This window comes from Abrus precatorius, unplaced genomic scaffold, assembly GCF_003935025.1.
Source record: "Abrus precatorius isolate BTA unplaced genomic scaffold, Abrus_2018 Scaffold9, whole genome shotgun sequence".
Taxonomy (NCBI): Eukaryota; Viridiplantae; Streptophyta; class Magnoliopsida; order Fabales; family Fabaceae; genus Abrus; species Abrus precatorius.
The window spans coordinates 35,540,359-35,564,959 of record NW_020874439.1 but is presented as its reverse complement, the minus strand read 5'-3'; the positions used below and the strand labels follow the sequence as shown (position 1 = coordinate 35,564,959).

The following is a 24,601-nucleotide window of genomic DNA, read 5'->3' as shown; positions in this document are numbered from 1 at the left end:
GTTATATATTTTTTGAAAAATATAAATATAAATAAAATGCATAAAATACAATAATATCATTTATACTATTAACTCCCTATTATCTTCCTTTCTCCATATTTTACATGCAAATAAGAAAGAGGTTTAACTTTTTTTTTTTCTCCCTTCCCTTGTGTCCTCCTTTAAACTACTAAAAAAGGTCTTAATTAATAAGAAAAGGGTTTGAGTGTTTTCTAAACTCTCTAAAACTTGAGTTGTCCATTTTAAGATTTTCTCTCTTTTACCTACACGTACTCTTTTACTATTAATATTTTAACTTAAAATAAATGTTAGTTTTTGAAGTGAGAATTTTTTTAAAAAATTTATAAAAAATAAAAATATTAATTTTTAAAATATTTTAAAAAAAATACAAATAAAAGATATAAAATACAATAATATTATTTATATAATTAAATTTCCACCACTCTTTTTTTTCAATATTAAACATTTTTCCTTCCCTCCCCTACAAAACAGCTCCTTTTGAGATAAGCTATCTTTATAATGACATATGCAAATTTTTTTAAATTTAGAATTTTCTATCTTCAATTTGTTAGTGTTAAACTTTTTGAAAGAAGATAATAATAACTTTTAAAAGAATAATAAAGTTCTACAATTTTTTTAAAGATTTTATATTTACTTTTTTTTATTTTTGCTTAACCAATTAGTTTATTCCATATTATTGTTTATCTTCTTTTATGGCTTTTTTTTTTCCCATCATCTTCTCCCCCGTATCGTTTTTTATCTTTAGTATCAGAACAAAAATTGTATTTGAGGTTTAGGTTCATAAGTTTTAAATATTAATTTAAAAATAGAAATAGTAAAAATCGTTAATACATTAATTAACTTAGATAATGGTCTCAACAATAAGACTTGAGACAACACAAATAGTCTATTGATTAAGCTGGAGTAATTTTGTAGCCTAACAAGTTAACAAGACTTGAATATTATTATTTATATATATTAAAAAGTAGTTAAATTTGAGAACATAATAAAATAGAAAATAAAATATAATAAGAGTAAAAAAAATTATTTTACATTTGAGATAGACAAAATAATAAAATAATAGAAAAAATGTTAAATAATAAATTTTTATTAAAATTAGTATAAATTTTAAATCTTATAATAATCACGCACAAAATAAAATTTTATATTAGACCTTGTGATTATTTTAATATAATAATTAATAATAATAATAATAATAATTTTAATATCAAAATAAAAGAATATGAAGAAAAAGTATAATTAAATTTTGGTTTAATATTTTTTATAAAAATTAGATTTATTAAAAGTTAAATTTTGGGGTACCCTGCATAAAAATTTTACATAATTAACTAATTTAAATATATGTTGGAATATAAATTTTACATTAATAAATCATTTTTTTTTCACCGCTAATCCAGCATGCACTTCGATGGGGTGCAATCTGAATCAGATTCGGAATTTTTTGAATGGAGTGGGGTGCATTTTTGGTTGGTTTGTGCAGGAGCAGAAGCACGTAACCGTTTCATAAACCCTCACCCTATCTTTAATCCTAGGTCCGACACAAGAAAAACAGATCGACAACCTCATCGCATTTGCAACGCAAACCCTAATTCAGTTCCACCGAAGCCTTCGTAACCATATTCTCGTTATGTGGACAAATGTTTTCAAAATCGTAGGTTTTTCTACCTCTCTCATTTTCCTTTCGTTTTTTGTGATTACTTAGTATGCTGCGAGTAGAATATGGTTAATTTCGTGTAACTGCTTTTCTTATTTCATTAGCTGAGGTTGTACTCTGTGCTGTGCTCATCTCATGAATAAGTTAATAAATCGTCTGTAAACATGTATCAGAACAAAGAGTATAGGTGTTCCCCTTTTCGGAAGTAGGTTTGTTTGTGAGCATCTATTTTCTTTCCTATTTGATGGAATACTGGAACTGTGGTTTTTCTGATAAGCATCAGCACGGTTGATTTGAGAATTCTTTTTGCTATAACTGCACTCTTGCTCTGTGTTGAAAAACAGATGATTTCATGTTTCAGTCTCCTTTCTTAGTGAATGACTAGTTTCAATATCTGCCTGCCCATGTTCAGAAATTATGTTTGATGTTGCAGTTTGATACTCTAGCCAAGGTTTACTTATGTCACCTTAGTTGCTTGGACTAGTGAATTGCCTGATCCTTTTGGTCCCCATTAGTAGAACAAGAAAAGGACTTTTGAATGCTAGGCCAAGTAAAGAAAAATTGTTTAGTTGGTTGATCTTATCAATCAGTGGCATGGATGAAAATCAACCTCAGCCTTAGCCCTCCGTTTTTATAAAAAAGCACTAAATAACCAAGACTTAAAACTTGTTGCTCTTGTGGGAAAGATCTCAAATAAAAAGAAAATGATCAGTTAGTATGATGAGAGATTTTAAGGACAAATCTCTCCTCTTTCATGAGCAACATCGATTATTGAAAATGTGAACAAAAGGTTAAAGCTCTAGTATTTGTTATGGTTAATTTTTACCATAAATTAATATATTCCTAGCTGCTCCATTTTTGTTAAGAATTTCTTATATGTATACATACATATTGTTGGAAAATTGAACAGGGAAGTCTGCATCAGATATCATGGTTTCAGTTTCTCCCTCATGAGCCTGACCTGAACCCTCTACCTGACAAAAGGTTAGATTGAATACAGTTTCTCTTTCTCTTTGGTTCATTGTTTAACAATGCCGAGGCTGCTTTCTGTTCAAACAGTGTAAAAGTAGATCACAAGGATGCTGCAATGTTACTGGTACTTTCATCACATCTGCAACTTCAGAAGGAAGGATTTCTCAGCACGTGGACCAATTCCTTTGTTGGACCCTGGGATCCATCCCAGGGTTTGCATAATCCTGGTAGAGATTGCTGACTTAGTGGTTTTGTTATCAATTGAATTTGTTTTTTTGTCATTATACGAGAAGGAAAGGGTTGATACGGTTACCCGTTTTCTTGTTGCCTAACAATTTGTTTGGAATAGGAGAGAAGTAGAGAAAATAAAAGAGAAGAAAATGAAGAGAATGGAAAAGAGAGATAAATTAATGGTTTTTTTTAGTGTAGTTTTGCTTTTTAGTTTTTAAAAACCATTTCATACAATAATTTTTTAAAGGGAATAGGAAAAATATTTATTTGTTAACAAGTTTTTTTAAAAGTACTTCTTCTCTCTGCCTCTCTCTGATGGCTGCTCTGAAAAAAAAAAACTGCACCTTCACCCATCAATGGAATCAATTACTGAGTGTTATTAGAATCAACTGAAAACAAACAAGCAATAAGATGCAATGACCCTTCCTCACTGAAACTGAGTTTCCTGTTGCTTTATCAAAGGACGTTTAGGTTCTGTTGTCTGTGTCTTTGTCCCTTTATGACCCACTGGGTGGTAATGATGTGTAGTTGATTTTGGAACCATAGAAAGGGTGTTGGATGGCAATGATGGATTGTTTGGTGATGGTAGCCACAGAGTGCTGTGCATAGACAGTGTTAGAACAGTAAAGGAGGTTTTTCATCCTGGTATTCATAGTAAAGGGGATTTTGAAAACTGCAAACAAGAAGAAAAATGGCCTTAAGATGTTTTTCTGTTTTAAAAACTGAATCAGATGATGTTTTTTAAAATTCCTGATAACAAACAAGATTTTTTTAATCTTCATGTCTTTAAAAACTGTTTTCAGTTTTTAAAAACAGAAAACAAACCAGTAATTTGATCACTTATTGTTTTGATGAAAAAAAAAAAGGAGAGAAAAGTGAGAATAGGGAAAATGTAATAATTTAAAATGGCATTTATACCTTTAAAATGTAAAAAAAATATGAAGGAAATATGATATATCTGTTGTTTTGCTACTTTTTTTTTTCATCCCACTGCATTTTCTTACTATCATGAGGTGAGAATATTTAATGTTGGACCCACCATTAGTTTTTCTTTCTTTCTTTCATGTTTTGTAGCAATTCCAAATAACAGAAGATGCATTAAAAATAGTGTTTCCTCTAATTATTATTGTATTCAACTTTTCAGTTGTCGCAGATGATTGCTAAAATTCTTCCTTCTATATTAAACATGCAGATGAAAAAATTAAGCTGTGGCTTTTTCTTCCGGGGCGTCATTCATCAGTTGTTGAGAATGCTCAGCCAGCAGTATCCGGATTAAGAGGTATCATATATAACTGAACTTTTGTATTGGTTATATGGATTCCCCTCTTCAGAGGTTATGAGATTTGAGTTTTCTCACTTGTGTTTTTCGATTATATCTTTATCTTGAAACAAAATTGTTTGTTGAAGTTGTTGCTTCTGGGATCTGGTTGGCTCCTGGTGATTCAGAAGAGGTTGCATTTGCTCTCTCTCAGGCTTTGAGGAATTGTATAGAAAGGTTTTGTTTCTCAACTCTTAATAGTGAATATAATATAGGTCATATCTTGCCATTTTATCTTATTGAATTTGGCAGAGCACTGCATGGGCTTTATTACATGAGATTTGGAGATGTATTTTCAAAGTTTCATCAATTTCAAAGTGAAGAACTATCAAGGTATATTTTAGCAATATTTAGATTTAATACTATTGTCTTGAATATTAACTTCTAGTGTTGACCAACAAATGATGTATGTTAGGTTAAGAATGCATAAATTTATAATTTAAAATAATATAATTACTATGCTTCTTAATTTTTCAGTTTATGTGTCATAACATGCATATGAACCTTTGGCTACAATTATCTTCCAAATCCTGCAATTAGAAGGTTGGCTAAAGTTCCCTTGAATTAGTAACTTTGATTTGAAAGCATAGGTAAAACAATAACTGAATGACTCAGTAGATGGTTTTCTAGTTGTTGCTGCAATTTGGTCCTGGCATCAACTGACTCCTAAGTGTGGCAAAAAATTCAAGCGAAACTAACAGATCATGCAATCATTAAGGATCTAGGCATAAATCTTTCTGCTTTCTAGCCAGATGCAACGTGACTACATGAAGGATCTACGCAGAAATCTTTTATTGTTTTCATGCATGTGGTCATTATGTTTCTGTCCTATACTTTACTCATACTTCAAGAATGAGTTCTGTACAGGCATCAGTTCAATAGTAGCACAGTTCAGCTGTGTAGTACACTAGTATGAGGTAATAGAACTACGTAAGTACATCTAACAAAACTTATTTTGTACAACAACTAAAATCTTATCCCACTAGGTGAGGTTGCTTACTGGATGGCATGACACTATGACCCACAGGACTCAATCAAGAACTAAATTCTCAGATATTTATTTACCATGGGGTCGCTTTCCTATCAAAACATATTTTTTGTTAGAACAATTTTCCAAACTTGCACACTCTACCATTGCAGGCTTCTTTCCTTGCACAATTCAAGCTTATAGATTTAGTCATGTTTACATTGAGCTCAATTGCATAAAATCCCAAATCCCACTGAAAGCTGATTGACTGAGCAATGCAATTTGTATGAATTCTGTGTGATCTACCTGTTTACTGATTTTTGAATATGACGCTACAATCTTCTGGTTATAGTATTTTATACTATTGCATATTTCTGATATTTACAGAAGAGGACAGCCTGCAGTGGAGTTTGTCTTTGCTGCAACTGAGGAGGCAATCTTCATACATGTTATAGTGTCCTCAAAGTATGATAGTGCTGGATTTCTTAGTTGGTCAATAGTTTATCTTGCATTGGAATCTTTACCTATTATTTCTTATCCTTTTTATCATCAGGCATATCCGGACACTTTCCACAGGTGATCTGGAAAAAGTATTAAAACGTTCTATGGAGGCGACATATAGACTTCCAGGTTGGCATGCACTATGCATGAAGTTTTGTTTGTTCAAAGTCAGTTCTCAATTGCAATTCTTTGATTTGCTATCTATCTATCTGTGACGGTGCTAAAATATTTGGGTTATGCTAGCTTTTGTTTGGTGTGTAATGATGGAGAGCAATGCTAGGATTTTCAAGGATTAGCTGATGACTACCCTGTCCTTTGGGATAGCATTTGCATACCTTTTTTAATATGATCAAGGTCATTTTTGGTCTATTATATAACTTAAAGGGATTGGAGAGTTTTGTTTTACTGAGTTTTACGTCTTAGATAATTTGTTACAGATATTACAGATAATTAGGAGGAAGTTGCATTCCATGCTTGTGTAATTTTGTTCTTTTCTTCCCATTACATTTCTTTCTTTGCAATTGAAAAAGAGGATACAATTAATTGTTTCTCTATTTATATGATATCTCCATGTCATGTTATTGTTGTGATCTATGTCATTGTCTTTCTCTGTTTGACTGTGAGGGAGAGTGAGGATAATTTGAATATAGAGGAATGCGTTCAGATCTGTCATCATTTGTTAATTGAGAAATTGTTCTTTCTAACAAATATATGTTCATTCATGTGTTTTTTTAATTAGTTAGAAATATCCGAAATGTGATTAAGTTCTTAGTTCCCAAGATGGCTTTTCTTGGCACCATATTTTATTTTATTATACATTATTGTGGCAGTTATTGTTTCTCCTCATGGGATGCGGGGCAGCTTGATTGGTTGTTCTCCAAGTGATCTTGTCAAGCAAAGCTATTTCAGGTCTTTTTAAAACCTTTCTAATAGAAATTTGATATATCAAGATATCACCCATCACTGAATTCCTTTTCTTTTTATTTTTAATAGCAGTTCTACCAAATTTAGGGTGTCAAATGGAATTATAGGTCTCCCGTATCATGTTTCCCAGGGTGTTGGTTGCCAGCTGAGGGGGCAGAATTGTTATGTTGAAGTAAGTCTTGGCTTCCCTAGATCTGGAACTGAAAAGGCATTGCAGCCAAACAAAAATAGTGTCAGGAATTTACCCAAACTTCATGTTGCTGAATCTCCTATTGTGGGACGTAGTGATCACAAGGGATCACCAGATTATATGTCCGATTATGAGAAAACATTTCTCTATCCAGCTGAGGCAGTTCTTGTACCAGTTTTACAAACATCACTAGCGAGGTCTTCTTTGAGAAGGTATTTTTTTTTCCATGCACTAATGTTTCTGTTTTATCCTAAGAAGCGTGGATACTTCTAAATGGTAGCTGCATTGTGTCATAACCATGTTGGATCCATATATATGTTAGGACTTAGGACACTGCACAACACTTCAAATACTTCAGATGTATTTTTATACTTTGATTTTTAAAATTTTATGCTAATAATGATTGAAGCAACAAAATAAACTGGCACTTTTCATGTCTTTAATGTAATATAACATTATCCTTGAAATAAAGAAGTGTAGTAAGATAGAACATTACAAGGAAATTTGAAAATAAGGGAACATCCATGAGAAAAAAAAAAGTAAAATTAATACTAGAAAAAGAGAAAATGTCAGTGGAGCAAAACTGCCCAATCCCTCTGCATATCTATTTGGAGAACCCCCTCCAAAAGACTGCATGGTTTACTCCCAACAGAACTAATGACTGAATCTTATTCAAATAATTAACTAATATCCAAATAAATCTCCTTCAAAATACTAGTGTTATGCTCCAATGATTTGCACCAAATAGTAGCATGAATTGCACAAGAGTAATCAATGGTGGCCAGAGCAAAATAAAGCACAGCTTCCCTTCCCAAATGCTCATGGTGGTGCTATTCAACTATCATGGTGTTTTTTATACGACTCTTGGTTTCCACTTGAAAAGCAAATAGTGAGCATTATGTTGGTTTTTGTCACAGCTACACAGCCCATCTCAATCTGGGTACTGCTTTTATGTTCTCCTTAACCTTTAGATTCAAGAACCCATCTGGGTCTTACTAGAATCCAAAGTTTCAGGCCTTTAGTCTGCAAGCTACTGTCATCTCTTTTTAGAATTACCTTCTGTGATTTCAATGGCTTCCTCTGATTCATGTGCAGTATGTCCATCTTACTGTTAAGTTTTACTCTCTTATTTTTGGATACAAATTCTTACTCTATTAATTGGTGCTAACAGTCACTAAGCTACATTTCTTGTTGCCACTAAAGCTTCAACAAATTTATTTTTATCAGATGACTAAGTTATATGTGCATTGCGATTGTGTGGTCACATGAACCATTGCACTTAAATTCCTTAAAGATTCTTATTCCATTGATGTGAAACATACAGATTTTGGCTGCAGAATTGGATGGGACCATCCCTGCCTGGTTCCTCTTCCTTTATTCACTGGTTTGTTCTCTCTATTGCTCTCTCAATTCATGCCTTTTTTCCCCTTAGATGTTTCTTTCATTCCTATATCTATGACTATTACTTTTACTTGTGAGCGCTGGTTTACTTCTGTCTTCTAATGATGACTGTGTGGCATACAGAACTAGGCAGCCCATTGCAATTTTTTTAATAAAAAATCACATTTCTTTTGTATTAGTGCATATTGTAGTGTCTCACTAGTTGTACTTTTCTTCTTTTCGATTATAAAATTTCTTTTTTCAAAATTAAAACCAATTTTTTTTGACATGTAGCAATGGGTTTATGGACAAACCTCTTCCACTTCTATTCCTCTTGAAAACCTTATCCCTATAATTTATTGTTCAAGTTTTTGAACATATAAATATGCTCGAGTAATTGTTCTGGTTTTAGTTAAAGCCTCAATTTTCCTAATTTGGAGACTTAAAATTTTATTCTGCCTTCTGCAGTGCTGGTGATGCGGATTGTTCTGAAGATCCTTGGACTGAAAGCAATGGAGCCCGCACGCAAAATAGTTATGATAGTAGTAGCAATAGCAACAGTAGCAGTATTAGTAGCTTAAGTGCCAGCTCTAGTGATAGTGATTACAAAAATACAGGACCAAGTGAACTAGAGGCAGATGCTGATTCTTTAACTTGCAGACAGTCTATGGTATCTTCTGGTGATCAGTTGGAAAGTGATGGCCCCAAATTGGTATATCATCATTTACTTTAGAAAGAATAATGTTATTTTTTTTAATACTTAAAAAGAAAGTTTATCTTGACGAGTTCAAGAAAATTACGAGGAACTTGGAGGATAATTGATCATCCAAATATAGAAAGGAAAATTTAAGCAACAAAAAAAGAGAAAACCAATGGTCCAATGCTACCATTCGCTCTGCATATCTGCTGGGACCCCTTTAAAAAACATGCTTTAGACCAAATTGAAGCCAATTGGCTAATCTTATCCTATTAGAAATCTGGGCCTAATTCACTCCTAAAAGCTATTAGACCAAATAGGAGGAGGGATGCCCAAGCCTTATAAGGAGTATCTTGGCCATATTCCTAGCTGATATAGGATATCTTAACATATTCCATATCATTTGGAAAGCCTATTAACCTACTTAAAATTATGAATTCTTTCAACCAAATGAATCAAATAATAGCATAAATTGCACATTGCTGTAAATTTTTTTTCCTTTATACATCTACCAAAGCTGTGACAGCTAGTCACCATAAATTTCCCCTTTTTATATTCTTCGTTCTGTTGGCAGTCATGATTTTTTTTTTTTTTTTTTGTATTAAAAGAAAGCAAGGTGGTGCAGTAGCATTTTGCTAAATGTAATATATTGCATGAATGTTGCATTGATACCAGTGAGATTAGTCAGAGTGCCCTCAGGTACCTGGACTTAGTAGGTATATGGTGTTTCATGTTTGTACTGGTGGTGAGACCAGTACCCATAATTTCTGGATACAGGTACTTGGCTAGTTTAGCATTGCCCATAAAACATAGTGATACGCATGCCTCTCACTTCATAGGCTGGCCACATGTTAGATTGTATGCACACAAAGATGGTAACTTACTGTGTTTGTAAAATAAATTGAGAAAAAATTTTATTATGTAGTTTTTTTTTTCTTGAAAATATGAATGATTCTTTGGCAGTATTCAATGTGCTCTTATTATTGTATTGTAGTTTTTTTATTTTTTGTAATTTTGGTGGAAAAGTGTCTTTAAATTTCATCTTTGCTGATCTTAGCTTTTATGCAATTGACTGTTATAATGGCTCTAATTTCTGTGCAGGGCTCTAAACGATCTCGAACTGGGGTGACAGAATCATTAAGTACAGCTACAAACGTTCCTGTGCAAGATGCTTACATGTCTGATTTTGGTTCCATGGAAGTGAACAATTCAGCCATTACAGGAGTAGGAAATGAGCCAATTGGATCTTACTGGGACTGGGATGATGATGATAGGGGAATGGAAATGGATATTCAAGCTCTTCTATCTGAGTTTGGTGATTTTGGTGACTTTTTTGAAAATGATGTTTTACCATTTGGAGAGGTATCTGAACATCTATACTAATTTTAAAGAGGATTTATTCTTTTGATTCTGCTCATTTCTCCCCATAATCCAGTGTTTTTGCAAGAACTATTCAGTTGTGAACTCAATTTTTAAACAGTTTCAGAACACATTTAAACTCTTTAATTGTAAATTACATGTTCAAATAGTTACAAGTACAGTAAATGTTTAAAAGCTGGCTTTTAACTTTGTTTAGTTTGTTTTCAGAAAAGAAAAAAACTTTCAATAATATTCATTTTCTTCATTCTAATAGTTTATAAATTGGAACAACATAAGATTGGTTCTCTTATGGATAAAAATACGCACACCCTCCCTCTGCAGTCTGCACTTAGGTTTGTTATACCATAGTGTGGGTCTCCTCTGTTGAATACAGAGAGGGTTGAAGATCCTTATTGCACTAATGAAATTTTTTAGTTTGTTATATGTTTTGTTGTTTTTGTTTTGGAGAGTATGGTATCATCCTAATTTCTATTACCTTGTCTCTCCTCTCATATATGTGTGTGTGTGTGTGTAAAGGAATGAACCTTTCATTTATTTATTGGTGATTATTTTTTACATTAAAATTTGCATAAAAGATTTGTTTGATTGCATAAATTGTATAATTTTCAAAGTTTACTCAGAATCTCATTAACGTGTGTATATTTCAAGTTTAAATGTTTAAGCTCCTCCTTTTTATTATTCTATTAGTATTGTCCTTTCTCTCTGCTTCTTGGTCTCTTATATACTGGTTTCTTACTGTGTGATTAATTTTCTGGCAAAGCCCCCAGGAACTGCAGAATCTCAGGCACTTATATTTTCTGCCCCAGATTGTGGAGATGTCAACAGCAGTCCAGTTGGTGTGATGGACGTTTCAGATCAAATGCTTTTGTCTGTCGGGTTTCCTTCCTTTGAGAGCTTTAACCCTCCTCCTCCAGCAGCCATGGAGGAATGTCTTAACAAAAGCCAAGATAACTTGAATAGCTCCATGTCTTTGGGTCCAACCAATCAAACTCAAGTGTTGTATACAAGGGAGTTTGATCATATAATGAAGGCTGAAGCAATGATGACATTTGCTCCTGAATTTGGAGCTGTTGAGACCCCTACTTGTGAGTTGTCCCCAACATTATTCAGAAGCCCATATTTTCCCAAGTCTCGAAAAACAGAAAGTTCATATTCAAGTTCAAACAATTACTTATATGGTGCTGCACCACCCACTTCTCCCTGCACTGGAGGATCAGAGGGGAAGAATGGAATTGCTGTCAATACAATAACATGTTCTGGAAAACACGATGCAAGTATGACTCTCCACTCAAAAAATTATTATACTTTTGTGGAGAGTAGGAAAGACAAAAATGATAAAAAACCCATCACTGGTAATGATAACAGCCTTGCTAAATCTGAGGAGATAGTACTACCTCCTCTCTCAAACATTGGTTCTAATGCTATTGTCAAGTCTGCCTTAAGGAAGACGACTGAAGGCACACATGAAGCAGAGCAATTACTTCTATCTGCAAAAACTTTGTTAGCAACTGATGTCACATGTGTTATGTTCCAAGCTTCCATGTGCAGGTTACGTCACATTCTCTTGTCTTCAAGTAACCTAGTGCCTGTTGGTTTGAGTAGATCAACAGGGGCTACACTTTTGAATCAGCTTCCTGGTGATCCGGGTACAACCACAGACAACATATCTAGCAAGTATGATGTGAAGAAGAAAGAAAATATACCGGTTAGAATTGCAGGTGATATTGATGGGGGAATGCTTGATGGGCACCTTAATGCACCTGTTGGTGTTTGGCGCACTGTAGGAGCTTCAAAAGTTGTAAAACCTTCAAATTCACCTAACATGGAAGTTGGTCCTTCCTTTTCTCATAATTCTTTCAATGAAGAAGGCATCCTTTCCTACAGTCAAAGGAAACCACTTCAGGAGCTTCTTGACGGGATTTCATTGCTTGTCCAACAAGCTATTTCCTTTGTTGATCTGGCCTTGGATGGGGATTGTGGTGATGGTCCTTATGGTTTGCTTGCGTTGCAAGAACAGTGGAGGCGTGGATTTTGTTGTGGGCCTTCCATGGTCCATGCTGGTTGTGGGGGAACTCTTGCCTCTTCTCATTCACTGGACATTGCTGGCTTGGAGTTAGTGGATCCACTTTCTGCTGATGTAAGCTTTTACTGTGATAAATTTAAATGATCCTTCTTGGCACTACATGCTGTAAATTCTTGAACCATTCATGTCTCTCTCCTTAAGATATGTGTGGGAGTTGAGTTTTGACGGCACGGGAGGGGAGAAAGAAGATTGGATTTTTTAAACTAAGATAGTTGTATAATGTTTATAGACGTAAATAAAAGATAGTATTAAGCTTATTCTAATTTATTATTGATTTAAGAAGGCTTAAATAAGGTTTTGGTCCTAAAATAATTCATATTTATTTTGCATTTGGTTCCTTATTTTTAATTTATTCCAATCTATTCTCCCAAAAATTATTTTTCATTCCTATACAGTCTCTGTTAGTACATTGTTACCTTGCTCTGTTATTTGCTTACTAAGCATTCAACGATGATGTACACATACAATATGGGTACTGGATATGATATGTATTTGATATTATATGGGAATGAAAAAGATTTTTAGGAGATTTTAATTGAAAAACTTTAAAATGAGGGACTAAATGGAAAAATCACAAATTTTTGGAAGACAAAATCCTTACTTAAGCCTTTTAAAAAAATATGAAAATAGAGAATATTTATTGGAATAAAAATTTTTCCTTCCCCTTCCAAACATACAATTAGAGGGCATGGATTTTGTGTTGAGTAAGAGAATTCAAATGAATTTCTTTAATGCTAACATAGGATGGATGTTTTGAAGTTATCTTTGTTGATGTGTGTAGAAATATTCTGGTGCAAGAGTGCAAGAACAATTACTTTGGAATCTTTGATTTGATGTGGATAAGTTTACTGTGATAATTGGTTGTAACTTGTAATTGCCTAAAGCAAAAATGCTTGTTTAACATGATGCTATTCATTGCTGACCTCCATAGCATTGTTAAAGTTGGAAAATTGTTATTCTTTACCATTACTCTGACAGGCATATGCATATGCCACTTAATGGTTATGGATAGATATACTGAATTTACTAATAAATGTTGTATATATGTTTTTAAACCTTTACCTTGTAAATCAATCATGTTCTTTGCAGAAGTATTGAATGGATTTTCTTTATGCATTGTAATTCTTTTGGGTCCAGGATTCACAAAATTGTGTAAAGTTGACAATTGAAGAAAGGTTTTGTTGTGTTTTTTATCAAATAAGAAATCTTTCTTTTTCACATTCCTTTCCGATTGTTACTATTTTTGGCAATCTTATGCGGTTACTTAATTCAGGATAGTAATGTTCTATGCCCAATGACGTTGATGATTGGATTCTGTTCCATATTTTTTTTTATTTATATTGCAGTATTCTGATTTTTCAGGTTCATGCATCTACTGTAATCAGTTTGCTGCAGTCTGACATAAAGACAGCTTTGAAATCTGCGTTTACCAATTTGGAAGGGCCATTATCTGTGACTGATTGGTGCAAAGGACGCAATCAATTGGTTGATACTGGAAGCATAATTGATGGAGTTTCTGCTGAATCCAGTATTAATGAATGTAGAGATTCTTCGGAACCAATGAGCCCATCCCAGTCATCTGTTGGCGGATCATCCAGTAATAAGGGTAGAAGTTTGCGTTAACATCAGTGATGGAGGTTTTTTATTTAATTATACTAATAAAATTTGATGGTTAGTGCAGTTTCCAGCATGATGGATGGTGCTAAGGTGGATGAGACTCAAAGGAGATCTGGTCAAGATATGTGCAGTTCAGATTCAGAGCAGCAGCCCTGTTCCCGGCTAAAACCTACTCTCATTGCTCTTCCGTTTCCTTCTTTACTTGTAGGGTATGTACTTTGTTTATGTTTAAAGATTAACAATGTTGAATACGTAATTAATTAGCACAAGGGTCTTGATAGTGTTTGAGTGCATTTGGTAGTTTCTATGATCAATGATTCTGTGTAGGGTTACCTTCATGACAAAATGAACAGGTGGTTGGAGTTGAGCTTAATCTGAACATGCAACACAAAAGCATGACTTATATCTGCACTGGTAGCAACTTTCCCTAGCAGATGTATCTTGATACCCTTTTAAAAAGACTTGTTCCCACTTCTTGTATTCATATCTGTGCTGTAGCAGCTTTCCCATCTCCGTACCCTATGTGGTATCTATATACCCCTATACATGCATTCATGGAGTAAATTTTTGGGATGCCTGCTTCCCTGCAGTTATCTTTATTTGATAACTTACTATTAATTTTAAAAGAAATTAAATCATGGGAAAAAATAACTATGCAAAGATGGATGTTGCTATTGTAAGAGGAGTATGTACTCTTACTAAAAAATTTCCGTGTTCATCACCCAATTCTAGTTAAATGAAACGTGTACCTTTAATATTCAGTATTTTTGACAAAAATGCTATTTAACATTAAAATTAACTATGAAAAATATCTAAACAAGGACTGTTAATTAAAAATTATTGGGTGGGTTAAATTGGAAAACAAAATTGACTACTCTTGGAATCAATGTTGTCAAAATCATGTGTTGGAGCGTTGAATTGCACGATTCAATGCTTTTCCAACGCTTATGCAAGTCGCATTGGATTGATGCAGTTTCCCTGCCTGAGCAGAGTGGAGTGTTGCATCAAAGTGGTGAATCATTGGGGCAGCACGTTCCAAACGCGTCAAACCTGCATGTGGAGAGGGTTGGGTCGTGGACTAAGATTTTGGAAAAAAAAAAAACTAATTTTTTTAGGTTTTTCTAAACAAACCATGCTTCTCCTAGATAGTTTACACATTTCTTAACCTCTCCCCTATTCTCTTCTGAAAACCCAATTCTGTGTACATGGGTCGTGACTTCATGCCACTGTGTGCTGCGTTTTCTTCTCTGTTGTTGCTCTTTTGTCCTTCTTTGTTTCTTGCTCCCTTGATTCTCTGTTGCTGCGTGTTGCTTCATCCTTCTTTTCCTTCCTTTGACATGTGCTCTGTTTTTCACATTCCGCTTTGTCCTTGTTTTCCCTCCCTTTCCTGTTGCTATGTGCTCTGTTTTTGCTTTATGAAAATGGCAATTAGTACTGTTGGGAGCATTAATGAGGCTGGTTTGAGTGGTGCTGGTGGCAGTGGAAAAATACTTTCAGAAATACGGGTGATGTGGGATGGAAACATGTTATTTCAGTTGATGGGGGTATAAGGAAAATTAAGTGCAAATATTGTGAGGTGCTCAATGGAGGGATTTATAAGTTAATGCACCATTTGGCTGTAACCCAAAAGGATGTTGGAGCCTGCACATCTGTTAGTGATGAAATTTGGAAGGAAATGTGAGAAATTGTATCCCCATTGCAAGAAAGTCTGATAAAGAAGTCAGAGTATGAAGGAAGAGAAAGTGATGATGTTGCTGATGAACAAGTAGGAAGAGAATAAAGGAAAAGGGAAGAGGAAACTATGTTTGCATTTTTAAAGAGTTTTCTCTTTTTAAAAACTAAAATTACATGTATTTTTAATTTTTAAAAAGAGAAAACTCTTTTTAAAATAGCAACCAAACATACCCTCAATATTTTCAATAAAAGAGTGGTGATTAGTCAAACCACCATCAATAGCATTTTTAAGAAGAGCTTGAGTGAGGAAGCATGCCAAAGAATTGCCTCATTTTTCTACAACAATGCTATTCCTTTCAATGTAGCAAAGAGTGAAGAATTTAACAAGATGCTTGAATTGGTTGCTTTCATCTACCGTTGTTATACTGCACTTGGTGTGAGCCTCCGTGCACTGAGTTTGATTTGTCTATTATGTATAAAGCTTGGATCTTATTGAAGTTTTTCATCCTTCGTATATTAGCTTATACTTGTTTAGTACAAGAACAAGCTTAACTGAGCTTTATCTAAGCCTTAACTACCTTGAATATCATTTTCAGAAATTATACTGTAGAGTATTTGTTTTTTATTTAGCTAGTTGACTGAGTAATCATCCCTCTGATTAAGGGATTTTATTGTATTTATTTATTTATGTAATATACACCAGGAATCAGTCTCTCTGGGAGTTCAGCCATATAAAATTTTGGTTCTCTATTTTTAAGTGCTACAAATAACGAAATAGATTAATAGCTTACATATTTGCTGCTGCATTGTCTAGCATATGCTGAATATGATTAGTAAAATAACACAGCAGGCATCTGGGACAGTAAATTTTGGTATTTAGTTGCCACTCATGCAAATGTATGTCCTATAGGTATCAGGATGATTGGCTTAAGACATCAGCAAACTCTCTACAGTATTGGGAAAAGGCTCCTCTAGAACCCTATGCTCTGCAGAAACCTGTAAGTTGATTATAACTAACTGCTACCATTACTAGCAGAAACTTGTCTACCATATTGCCTAACTTAATTACCTGATGAGTAATGAGCTGAAGAACTTCATTTAAATCATTATATGCATTGTTGGTTGCAGATTACATATCATGTTGTATGTCCTGACATTGATCCCCTTACATCTGCTGCTGCTGATTTTTTTCAACAACTAGGAACAGGTAAATAGTGGTAATTATGCTTCAATTTATTTATGGGAACTCTATGATAATGTTTACAGATTTGCTCATTTGAAACATATTATCCCTTATGTTGGCTATTGCATTTTTGTATTTATGTTGAATTATTTATCTTGGATTGTTGACAGTAAAAAGGGTGGAAGAAAATGTAATGAAACCATAATTGCATCCTGTCCATTAGGAAAGAAAAGTCGTCTCGTTTTTATGGATATATTGGCTATTTGAAGTGCTTAGAACCTTCTGTGTTTCTGGACTTTCCTATTTGTCATACTAATTGAATGTAGCAATAGCTAATTGCAGTGTCAGCATGATGCTTCCAGATGTCTATGCATTGTTGTGGTCTGGAGCAGTGAGTTAACTTGCAAAATCATTGTAGTGGCACTCAAAAACACATTAAAAAACCCAAAATCTAGAGCAGGTTGGATTGCGCAACCTGGTTTGCGAAAAACTCCATATTTTAAAGCTATTTTGTCCCAAGTTTCCCTCTCTCATTTCCTTCTTTGTGGTAGTCTATTAACTCAGAAATTTTTGTCCCTCTCTCCCTCAATCTCCCTCACTCTGAGTCTGAACACTGAACCATCTCCAGTGTGTGGTTTCTGTATGTTTTCTTCTTTGTTCTGCTCATTGCTGTGCCTGTGTCTACTGTTGGCTTGCTGTTGTCGTCTTTGATGCTTCCCCTATTGCTGCAAGCCTGCGTCTCTAGTTTATCTGTTGTGTTGTGTGCTCTGTTTTTTGCTCAAGGAAGATGGCATGTGGTGGCAACAATGGGTCTGCTGGCAGTGTTGACAAGGGTGGTTCTGGGTACTCTGTTTCTTTTGTTTGTCCAAAATTTATGTGACTTGTGACTTTTGAGTTGTGAAGGACTTTATGAATCTTTGGTTTAAGTCTTATTAAATGTTTAATGTGATTTAAGGGTTATTATTATTATTTATGTCACTTTTTATGCACATATACATGTGTTTAAATATAATTCTGTATTTTAGTTGATTTTTACAATTTGTGTTTCCTACAATAAACACCCCATTTGTTCAAGCTTTGAAACTTGATTTTAACAACCTTGCTATCAGCCTTATTTTTCTTTTATTCTTTTCAGTGTATGAAACATGCAAGCTTGGTACCCATTCACCTCAAGGCTTGGGGAATCAGATGGATGTAGAGTCCACAAAGTTGTCATCTTGTGGTTTTGTTTTACTTGATTGCCCCCAATCAATGAAGATTGAGAGCAGCAATGCATCTCTTGTTGGTTCAGTAAGTGATTATTTTTTATCTTTATCTAATGGTTGGGACCTGACTAGTTATCTCAAGTCTCTTTCGAAGGCGCTTAGAGCTTTGAAAATTGGCTCTTGCTTTTCTACAAACCCTGGTGAAGGAAGTAACAGTTCATGCTTGGTAAGGGACTTATTTATTGGCTCAATTTTTAAGATAAACAGTTATTATGTGGGCCTAACTACTAATAAGATCAAATTTTGATGACACTAGTAGCCTAGTTGATTGTTTGGATTCAAGACATAATGGCATTACACTGTTCATATAAGAAAATAGTTCTCAGCATATTTCTGTCTTTCTACATGATTTTATGTTTTGGTTCTCATCTTTTTTTTCCTGCATTTAGGTAATTTATGTGGTGTGCCCGTTTCCTGATCCCACTGCAATTTTGCAAACTGTAATTGAATCTTCTGTTGCCATTGGGTCGGTTATCCAGAAGTCAGATAGAGAGAGGAGATCTAGCTTGCATAGTCAAGTTGTGAAGGCTTTAAGTGGCTTGGCAACTGTTGATGAAGCTTCAGCGTCTAATATCCTTGTGCTTTCGGGGTTTAGTATTGCGAAATTGGTCTTGCAGATAGTTACAGTTGATGCCATTTTCAGAGTCACAAGCCCATCAGTTAGTGAGCTTGTCATTTTAAAAGAGACTGCCTTTACTGTATACAGCAAGACTCGTCGTATTTCACGTGGAATCTCTAGTGATTTTGCTCAAACAGCTTTTTGTAGTAGATCTCATTCTGTTTTGACACAAATGCCTTCTCCCATCTCTGGTATGTGGAAAGACTGTGTTGGTCCTCGAATGGCAGGACATTCTCTTCCTAGAGAGGGTGACATTGATGCTAGCTTGAGGCCTGGTACTTGGGATAATGCTTGGCAGCCAGCGAGAACTGGGGGGTTAACCTGTGATCCAAGTAGAAGTGGGGATAATTTTCTTCACGATGAAATCCGTTACATGTTTGAACCCCTTTTTATTCTTGCAGAACCTGGTTCTCTTGAAAATGGTATTTCAGTTATTGGTAGCCCCACTTCTGAAGCTTCCAAGGCATTGGCTGATGACAATAGTGGTACCTATGTGCAGAGTATGAGTACAGCAGGAAGTGCGGAGTCTGCTTCAAGCACTGATGGAACTGGGCCTGATCAGAAGTCTCCTCCAAGCCTACATTGTTGCTATGGATGGACAGAGGATTGGCGTTGGCTTGTGTGCATCTGGACAGATTCAAGGGGAGAATTGCTTGACAGCAATATTTTCCCCTTTGGTGGAATTAGCAGTAGGCAGGATACGAAGGGTCTGCAGTGCCTATTTGTTCAAATTCTTCAGCAGGGTTGTCTGATTCTTCAATCTTGTGATCCTGGCCTTGCAAAGCCTCGAGATTTTGTGATAGCACGCATTGGAGGTTTCTATGAGCTTGAGTACCTTGGTAAGATTTCTGCCTCTGCCTCTCTGTTTTCTCGTCAGTTATATACATCAGTTCCAGGTGTAGCAAACCCAATCTGGAATAAATGAGATTGCATGAATGCATAATTTAGCAATGTACTGATGTACTTATCCTTCAGAATAACCTTTTCCCCACTTGTAAATGGACATATGGCTAATAACCTCTACGAGGAGAATTTCTTAAATAATTTGGTGTAGAAGTTAATAATAAAATATTTCTACTGTCCTTAAGTGAGTGGCCTATTCACACAGTATATAGGTGTGCTTGTCCCCACACCTATGCTGATATGAGTGTAAGGCGAGTGAGAATTTTCCAAAGTATCCATTAATGATGTTATTTGATTGGTTATGCAATGGGTGGTGAGTAATTTTACCAAAATCTAATGTAGTAAACACCATGGTACACCTGTGTAGGTCCTAAAAAGTTTAGATACTGCCAGTGTAGATGGATCAGTGGTGTGCAAAAGCTCACCTCTATGAATTGTGCGAAGCAATATGCAGAACAAGTGAGCATCTTAATTGTTACAATGCAATTTAGCTGGCCCCATTTATAAATAAGTGATTTCACATCATCAAGGGCAAGAAGAAAATAACTTGGAAAATATACTATCTTTTCTATTATATGTTAGATTCCCCCCCCCCCCCCCCCCTCTCTCTCTCTAACCTGTGAGGCTGCGATAAGTTATAATATTCTTTAATGGCATCGTGTAATTCATGTAGCTGACCTCACTTAGTGGAATAAGACTTGGTTGTTGTTGTTATTGTTGTATTTCCTTAATTTTACTTTGTACATATGATTGATCATTCACTGTTTAGTTTGTCAAAATGAGCCCTATTTCTTGCCATTGATAATAATGAATTTTGTCAGAAGTTAGAGGTATTTTCCCAGATGTATCTGAATGTCTGTCTTTAGATCATGTTCAAACTGTTTCAACATTCAAGTTATATGTATATTTAAACACACGCATGCACGAGCTCATTACGCATACACACACTGACTTCCATGATTTGTCATGTACATTCACCAAAATTAAGTTATATTTATATTGCACCCCCATGAAAGTTTAGTTTCCTTGTCTTTTAGACAGTGGTCACTGGTCAGTGAATGCTAAATATAGTTAATTGGAGTATATTCACTTCTTAGGTCTGCCTTTATCCATGCATTTTTACTTTGTAATTTTATTCAAGCAGAGTGGCAGAAAGCCATTTATTCAGTTGGTGTATCTGAGATGAAGAGGTGGCCCCTGCAATTGCGGAAATCTATGTCTGATGGAATGTCTGCAACTAGTAATGGTTCTTCTTTGCAACAACCAGATATGAGTTTGATCCCAGAAAGAACACTTCCTTCCTCTCCTAGTCCTTTGTACAGCCCTCATACCAAACCCACTGGTTTTATGAAAGGCAGTTTAGGGCAACCTGCAGCAAGAAAGCAGCTTATGGGTGGACATTCTATGGTTGACAATTCAAGGGGTTTGCTTCATTGGGCACAAAGCATTAGTTTTGTTGCAGTTTCCATGGACCATACCTTACAGCTAGTTCTGCCAGCTGATTCATCTACTCTTGGTGAGTTGTCTATACTACAATAATTTTTGGTTCTATTTTCTTTCCATATTTCATTAAATTGCACTCATGAGATGTGTGTTCTGATGGATGAGTAAAGATGTACAAGAATAGATAAATCAGAATTGAAATCGATGTGAGATAATTAAAGAAAATGTAAAAGAGAGAAAGATGATATAAGAATCTGAGAGAATTTGTAACAGAAACTGAAATTGTGATTATGATAAATGTTAAAATAACTACACGGGTATATATAGGTGATGAAGCTTCTGTCAAAAGCAAACTGACAGCTGTCAAAGCCAAACAGAAAACTATTAGATGACTTGCTCTGCAAACTTTTAGAGACCATGGCAAACGCAAACAGATATCTTATCTCACTCTAATGTTTGTCCGTACAATCCATTTGGCAATGATAGGATTTGAGTCGGATACTGTAGTATCCGTCCTCGTACTCAGATTTATAACAAAAATGTTTTCAAATTCATTCTTCAAATCCAACATTATAAAGTAATTAATTACAAAATATAGTATACAGCTCATCTTGTCTAATAATTTTATGTTCAACTTTTCATTTTGACAGAAGTTGGTATATTATTATTTTTTAAATTTAATATATTAAAGTATATAATGGTATGAGGCTGGTGGATAGTAAATACCTGTATCCACACTTATCCCCTGTGCTGAGATCTAAGCCCATTTAGTGAGCAATTTCCTGCCCCACAATGAGTACTTTTTGTGGATATTCATTGGATGAGTCTAACTACCATATGTTAAAATATCTAACATTATCTAGAAATATAGCCAGTATTTTCCTTTTCAGGCTTGGATAATTTTTTTGAGTTTAGATTTTGTAAGTGGGTTAGGCCTAGTCCATTTTTTATTATGGTATTAAAGCCTGTTCAGTTTTAATATAGGGCACTTGCAGATGTTCAGTTTTACAGACTTCACACACCAAATGGTTAGTCCTAGGTAAGAGGGGAAGTGTTAAGAGTCTCATATTGGCTAGAAACATGATCAGAATACTTCTTACAAAGCTTGGGCAATTCATATCCCTTGAGCTAACTTTTGAGAGTAAACACACTACTCTACCTTTATACTTGATCTTGCAATGACAATCTGCTTCTTACTCTTCCATGAGATTAGGTAAGAACACAATGACCTGAAGTTGACCTCTTATTATTGGCATCACTTGCCCAATTTGCACCTTAATACGCAAGGTTTTTAGTATGACCTGTGTTCATATAAATAAGTCCTTTCTTTTGTTTTCCACATTCCTAAAAATATGGAACCATTTCGTTTTCAATAGTTTCCCTCTCTTTTGGGTCAATTTGCTCATTCAAACAGTTTCCTCATTTTCTTTTGACATCAACCAGAGTTTTCAGTTCCTGCTGTGTGACTCTCCTTCCAGCAATCTGAAATACTCTTTCTGGTCACCTTCTGTGGGTGTTGACTGCCCACTGATGTCTGACAAGGTTCTGGCTGGCAACTCTCAAATCTGGATTGCCTGTCCTTGCTTGTCCCAAAGCAGGTGGCCAAGAAGCTCATGGCTGGTTGGTCCACTACCCCTTTCTTCCTCTTTATTCCACTAACTCAGCTATTGGGAATATGCTGAATAGATAATAGCTATATACCTAGTTGTGACAATGATTACATTTTTAATGGTTACAATGTTTAACGCCCAAACACAAATCCTGTTTAGTATGCATGTATGTGTGTGAGCGCGTGTGTATTTATGACAGGCTAAAAAAAACATCAGACAAGCATCCATCAAGGACTATGGATTTTCAGTATGGTAATGATAATGATAGACTTCATCATTATTCTCAACTGGGGGTTTCTGGATAAAATATTATAATTGTACATGTAATGGAAAAGGAGAATGATATTTAGCATTTTCCAAGTAGCCAAGATACCAAATTTTGAATGTTTGTGATGGTAATTCATATTTGGCTATTGTTTAAGAAGTAAATCATTAACCATTGCTAGCAAAAACTTTGGGAAAAGAAACTGATGGTGGTGGAATTTCTATTTTAGGTTACATAGAAGGTTTCACTCCAGTGAAGTCTCTTGGTTCTACTTCTTCCGCATATATTCTAATTCCTTCTCCCAGTATGCGGTTCCTTCCTCCAACAGTTCTTCAACTCCCCACATGCCTCACTGCAGAGTCGCCACCACTAGCCCATCTGCTTCACAGTAAAGGTTCTGCTCTTCCGCTGTCCACTGGATTTGTGGTTTCAAAAGCAGTGCCTTCCATGAGGAAGGACTATAGAAGCAACCTGAAAGAGGAATGGCCTTCCGTACTTTCAGTGAGTCTCATTGATTATTATGGAGGTACCAACATCCCCCAAGAGAAGATTATTCGAGGAATTAACAAGCAAGGTGGTAGAAGTTTAAGCTGGGAAGCTAAAGATTTTGAAATTGAGACCCACTTGGTTCTAGAGTCTCTTGCAGCAGAGCTTCATGCTTTGTCATGGATGACCGTGAGCCCCACATACTTGGAGAGACGAACAGCACTTCCTTTTCACTGTGACATGGTTCTAAGACTAAGAAGACTTCTTCACTTCGCTGATAGAGAGCTCTTCAAGCAGTCAGATAAATCCTAACTACGGTTTATGTACAATGATGGCAATAAAACTCTTTGCTGATGTGTTTGAGAGGAAAAAAATGCCCAACTGAGCTGAGTAGACTGTAGTATTCTAGATCCACTGTGATTCTATGTAAAGTAAATGTAAAGGCTGCTATGTGTCTCAGGAAGAAATAGATTTAGCAATTGTTGAGAATGTACATGAACCTTTCTTAAACAGCTGATCTTAACCCAGATTAGTATGACAGATAGAAACTGTTGATTGTAGCATAGAATACCATGTTCTCGTATTGTAGTATTGGGGTTTTCGGAATCTCATTTCCTTTGTAATTAGATTTTGTAAGACAATAATGTGCCAATAACTAATTTTATTGCTTAATTTTGGTTTCCTAGCAATAATAAAAAATGTTGTGCTGGATAGTAATAATCCATGGAAAACGTGTTTCTATTCCCGTAGATTATGAGAATAAAAAAGCATTGAAATTAGGCAGAAATCACGGTAAACAGTTTCGTGAGATAAAAGTCGGAGCATGTAGATTTTCATAACTACCACACCTGCTTTCCCTAAGTGGTGGAACTTCCGATCCTTTTTCTTTTATAATGTATCCCCTTTGATGAACTAACAAAGTACAAATTTGTCAAGCTAAAAATTACATCCCAGTCTCCTTTCCCTAATCCCTATCCTCCTCCTAGGAGCAAAAATAAATAAATTAACACACCATAGCTTAGCGGGAATTTTGGCGACAAAACCTCAAGAAAAATTGTATTTGTATAATATTTGAGTTTAAAAAAAAAGATAGGAAGAGAAATAAATGTAGAATAAAATAATTGATGTTATAAAGATAGAAAAAATGTTAAAAATGTTGTATAAAAACCCCAAATTTCTATAAACAAGTAAAAAGAAAACATGCCTACATATGTACCG

The 24,601-nt window shown here is 34.9% G+C and overlaps 1 protein-coding gene across 3 annotated transcripts; it reads left to right on the top strand.

The window, feature by feature from the left end:
* Positions 1–1,426: 1,426 nt before the first annotated feature.
* LOC113850037 (mediator of RNA polymerase II transcription subunit 13) lies at positions 1,427–24,108 on the top strand. 3 transcript variants are annotated; one of them, XM_027480351.1, is made up of 23 exons: positions 1,427–1,672; positions 2,586–2,659; positions 2,735–2,874; positions 4,071–4,157; positions 4,286–4,373; positions 4,449–4,529; positions 5,551–5,628; positions 5,717–5,793; positions 6,495–6,573; positions 6,661–6,990; positions 8,627–8,870; positions 9,957–9,996; positions 10,069–10,217; positions 10,996–12,372; positions 13,681–13,924; positions 14,000–14,144; positions 16,520–16,607; positions 16,738–16,816; positions 17,928–18,223; positions 18,447–19,320; positions 19,408–19,515; positions 20,724–21,095; positions 23,097–24,030. In XM_027480351.1, exons 1-23 carry the CDS (start codon positions 1,649–1,651, stop codon positions 23,693–23,695), a joined length of 5,673 nt encoding a protein of 1,890 aa, XP_027336152.1. In that variant the 5' UTR covers positions 1,427–1,648; the 3' UTR covers positions 23,696–24,030. The 3 variants fall into 3 exon arrangements, with proteins under 3 accessions (XP_027336152.1, XP_027336151.1, XP_027336150.1); XM_027480350.1 differs by adding an exon at positions 8,103–8,162 and having other exon boundaries at positions 9,957–10,217; positions 18,447–19,515; positions 23,127–24,108; XM_027480349.1 differs by adding an exon at positions 8,103–8,162 and having other exon boundaries at positions 6,658–6,990; positions 9,957–10,217; positions 18,447–19,515; positions 23,127–24,108.
* Positions 24,109–24,601: the final 493 nt, after the last annotated feature.

Excerpts from the sequence above, each read along its gene's own strand:
- LOC113850037 (XM_027480349.1), top strand. The coding sequence starts at position 1,649 with ATGTGGACAAATGTTTTCAAAATC. Across the intron at positions 2,875-4,070 it reads CCAGGGTTTGCATAATCCTG|ATGAAAAAATTAAGCTGTGG; the intron begins GTAGAGATTGCT and ends TTAAACATGCAG. Across the intron at positions 19,516-20,723 it reads CTATGAGCTTGAGTACCTTG|AGTGGCAGAAAGCCATTTAT; the intron begins GTAAGATTTCTG and ends TTATTCAAGCAG.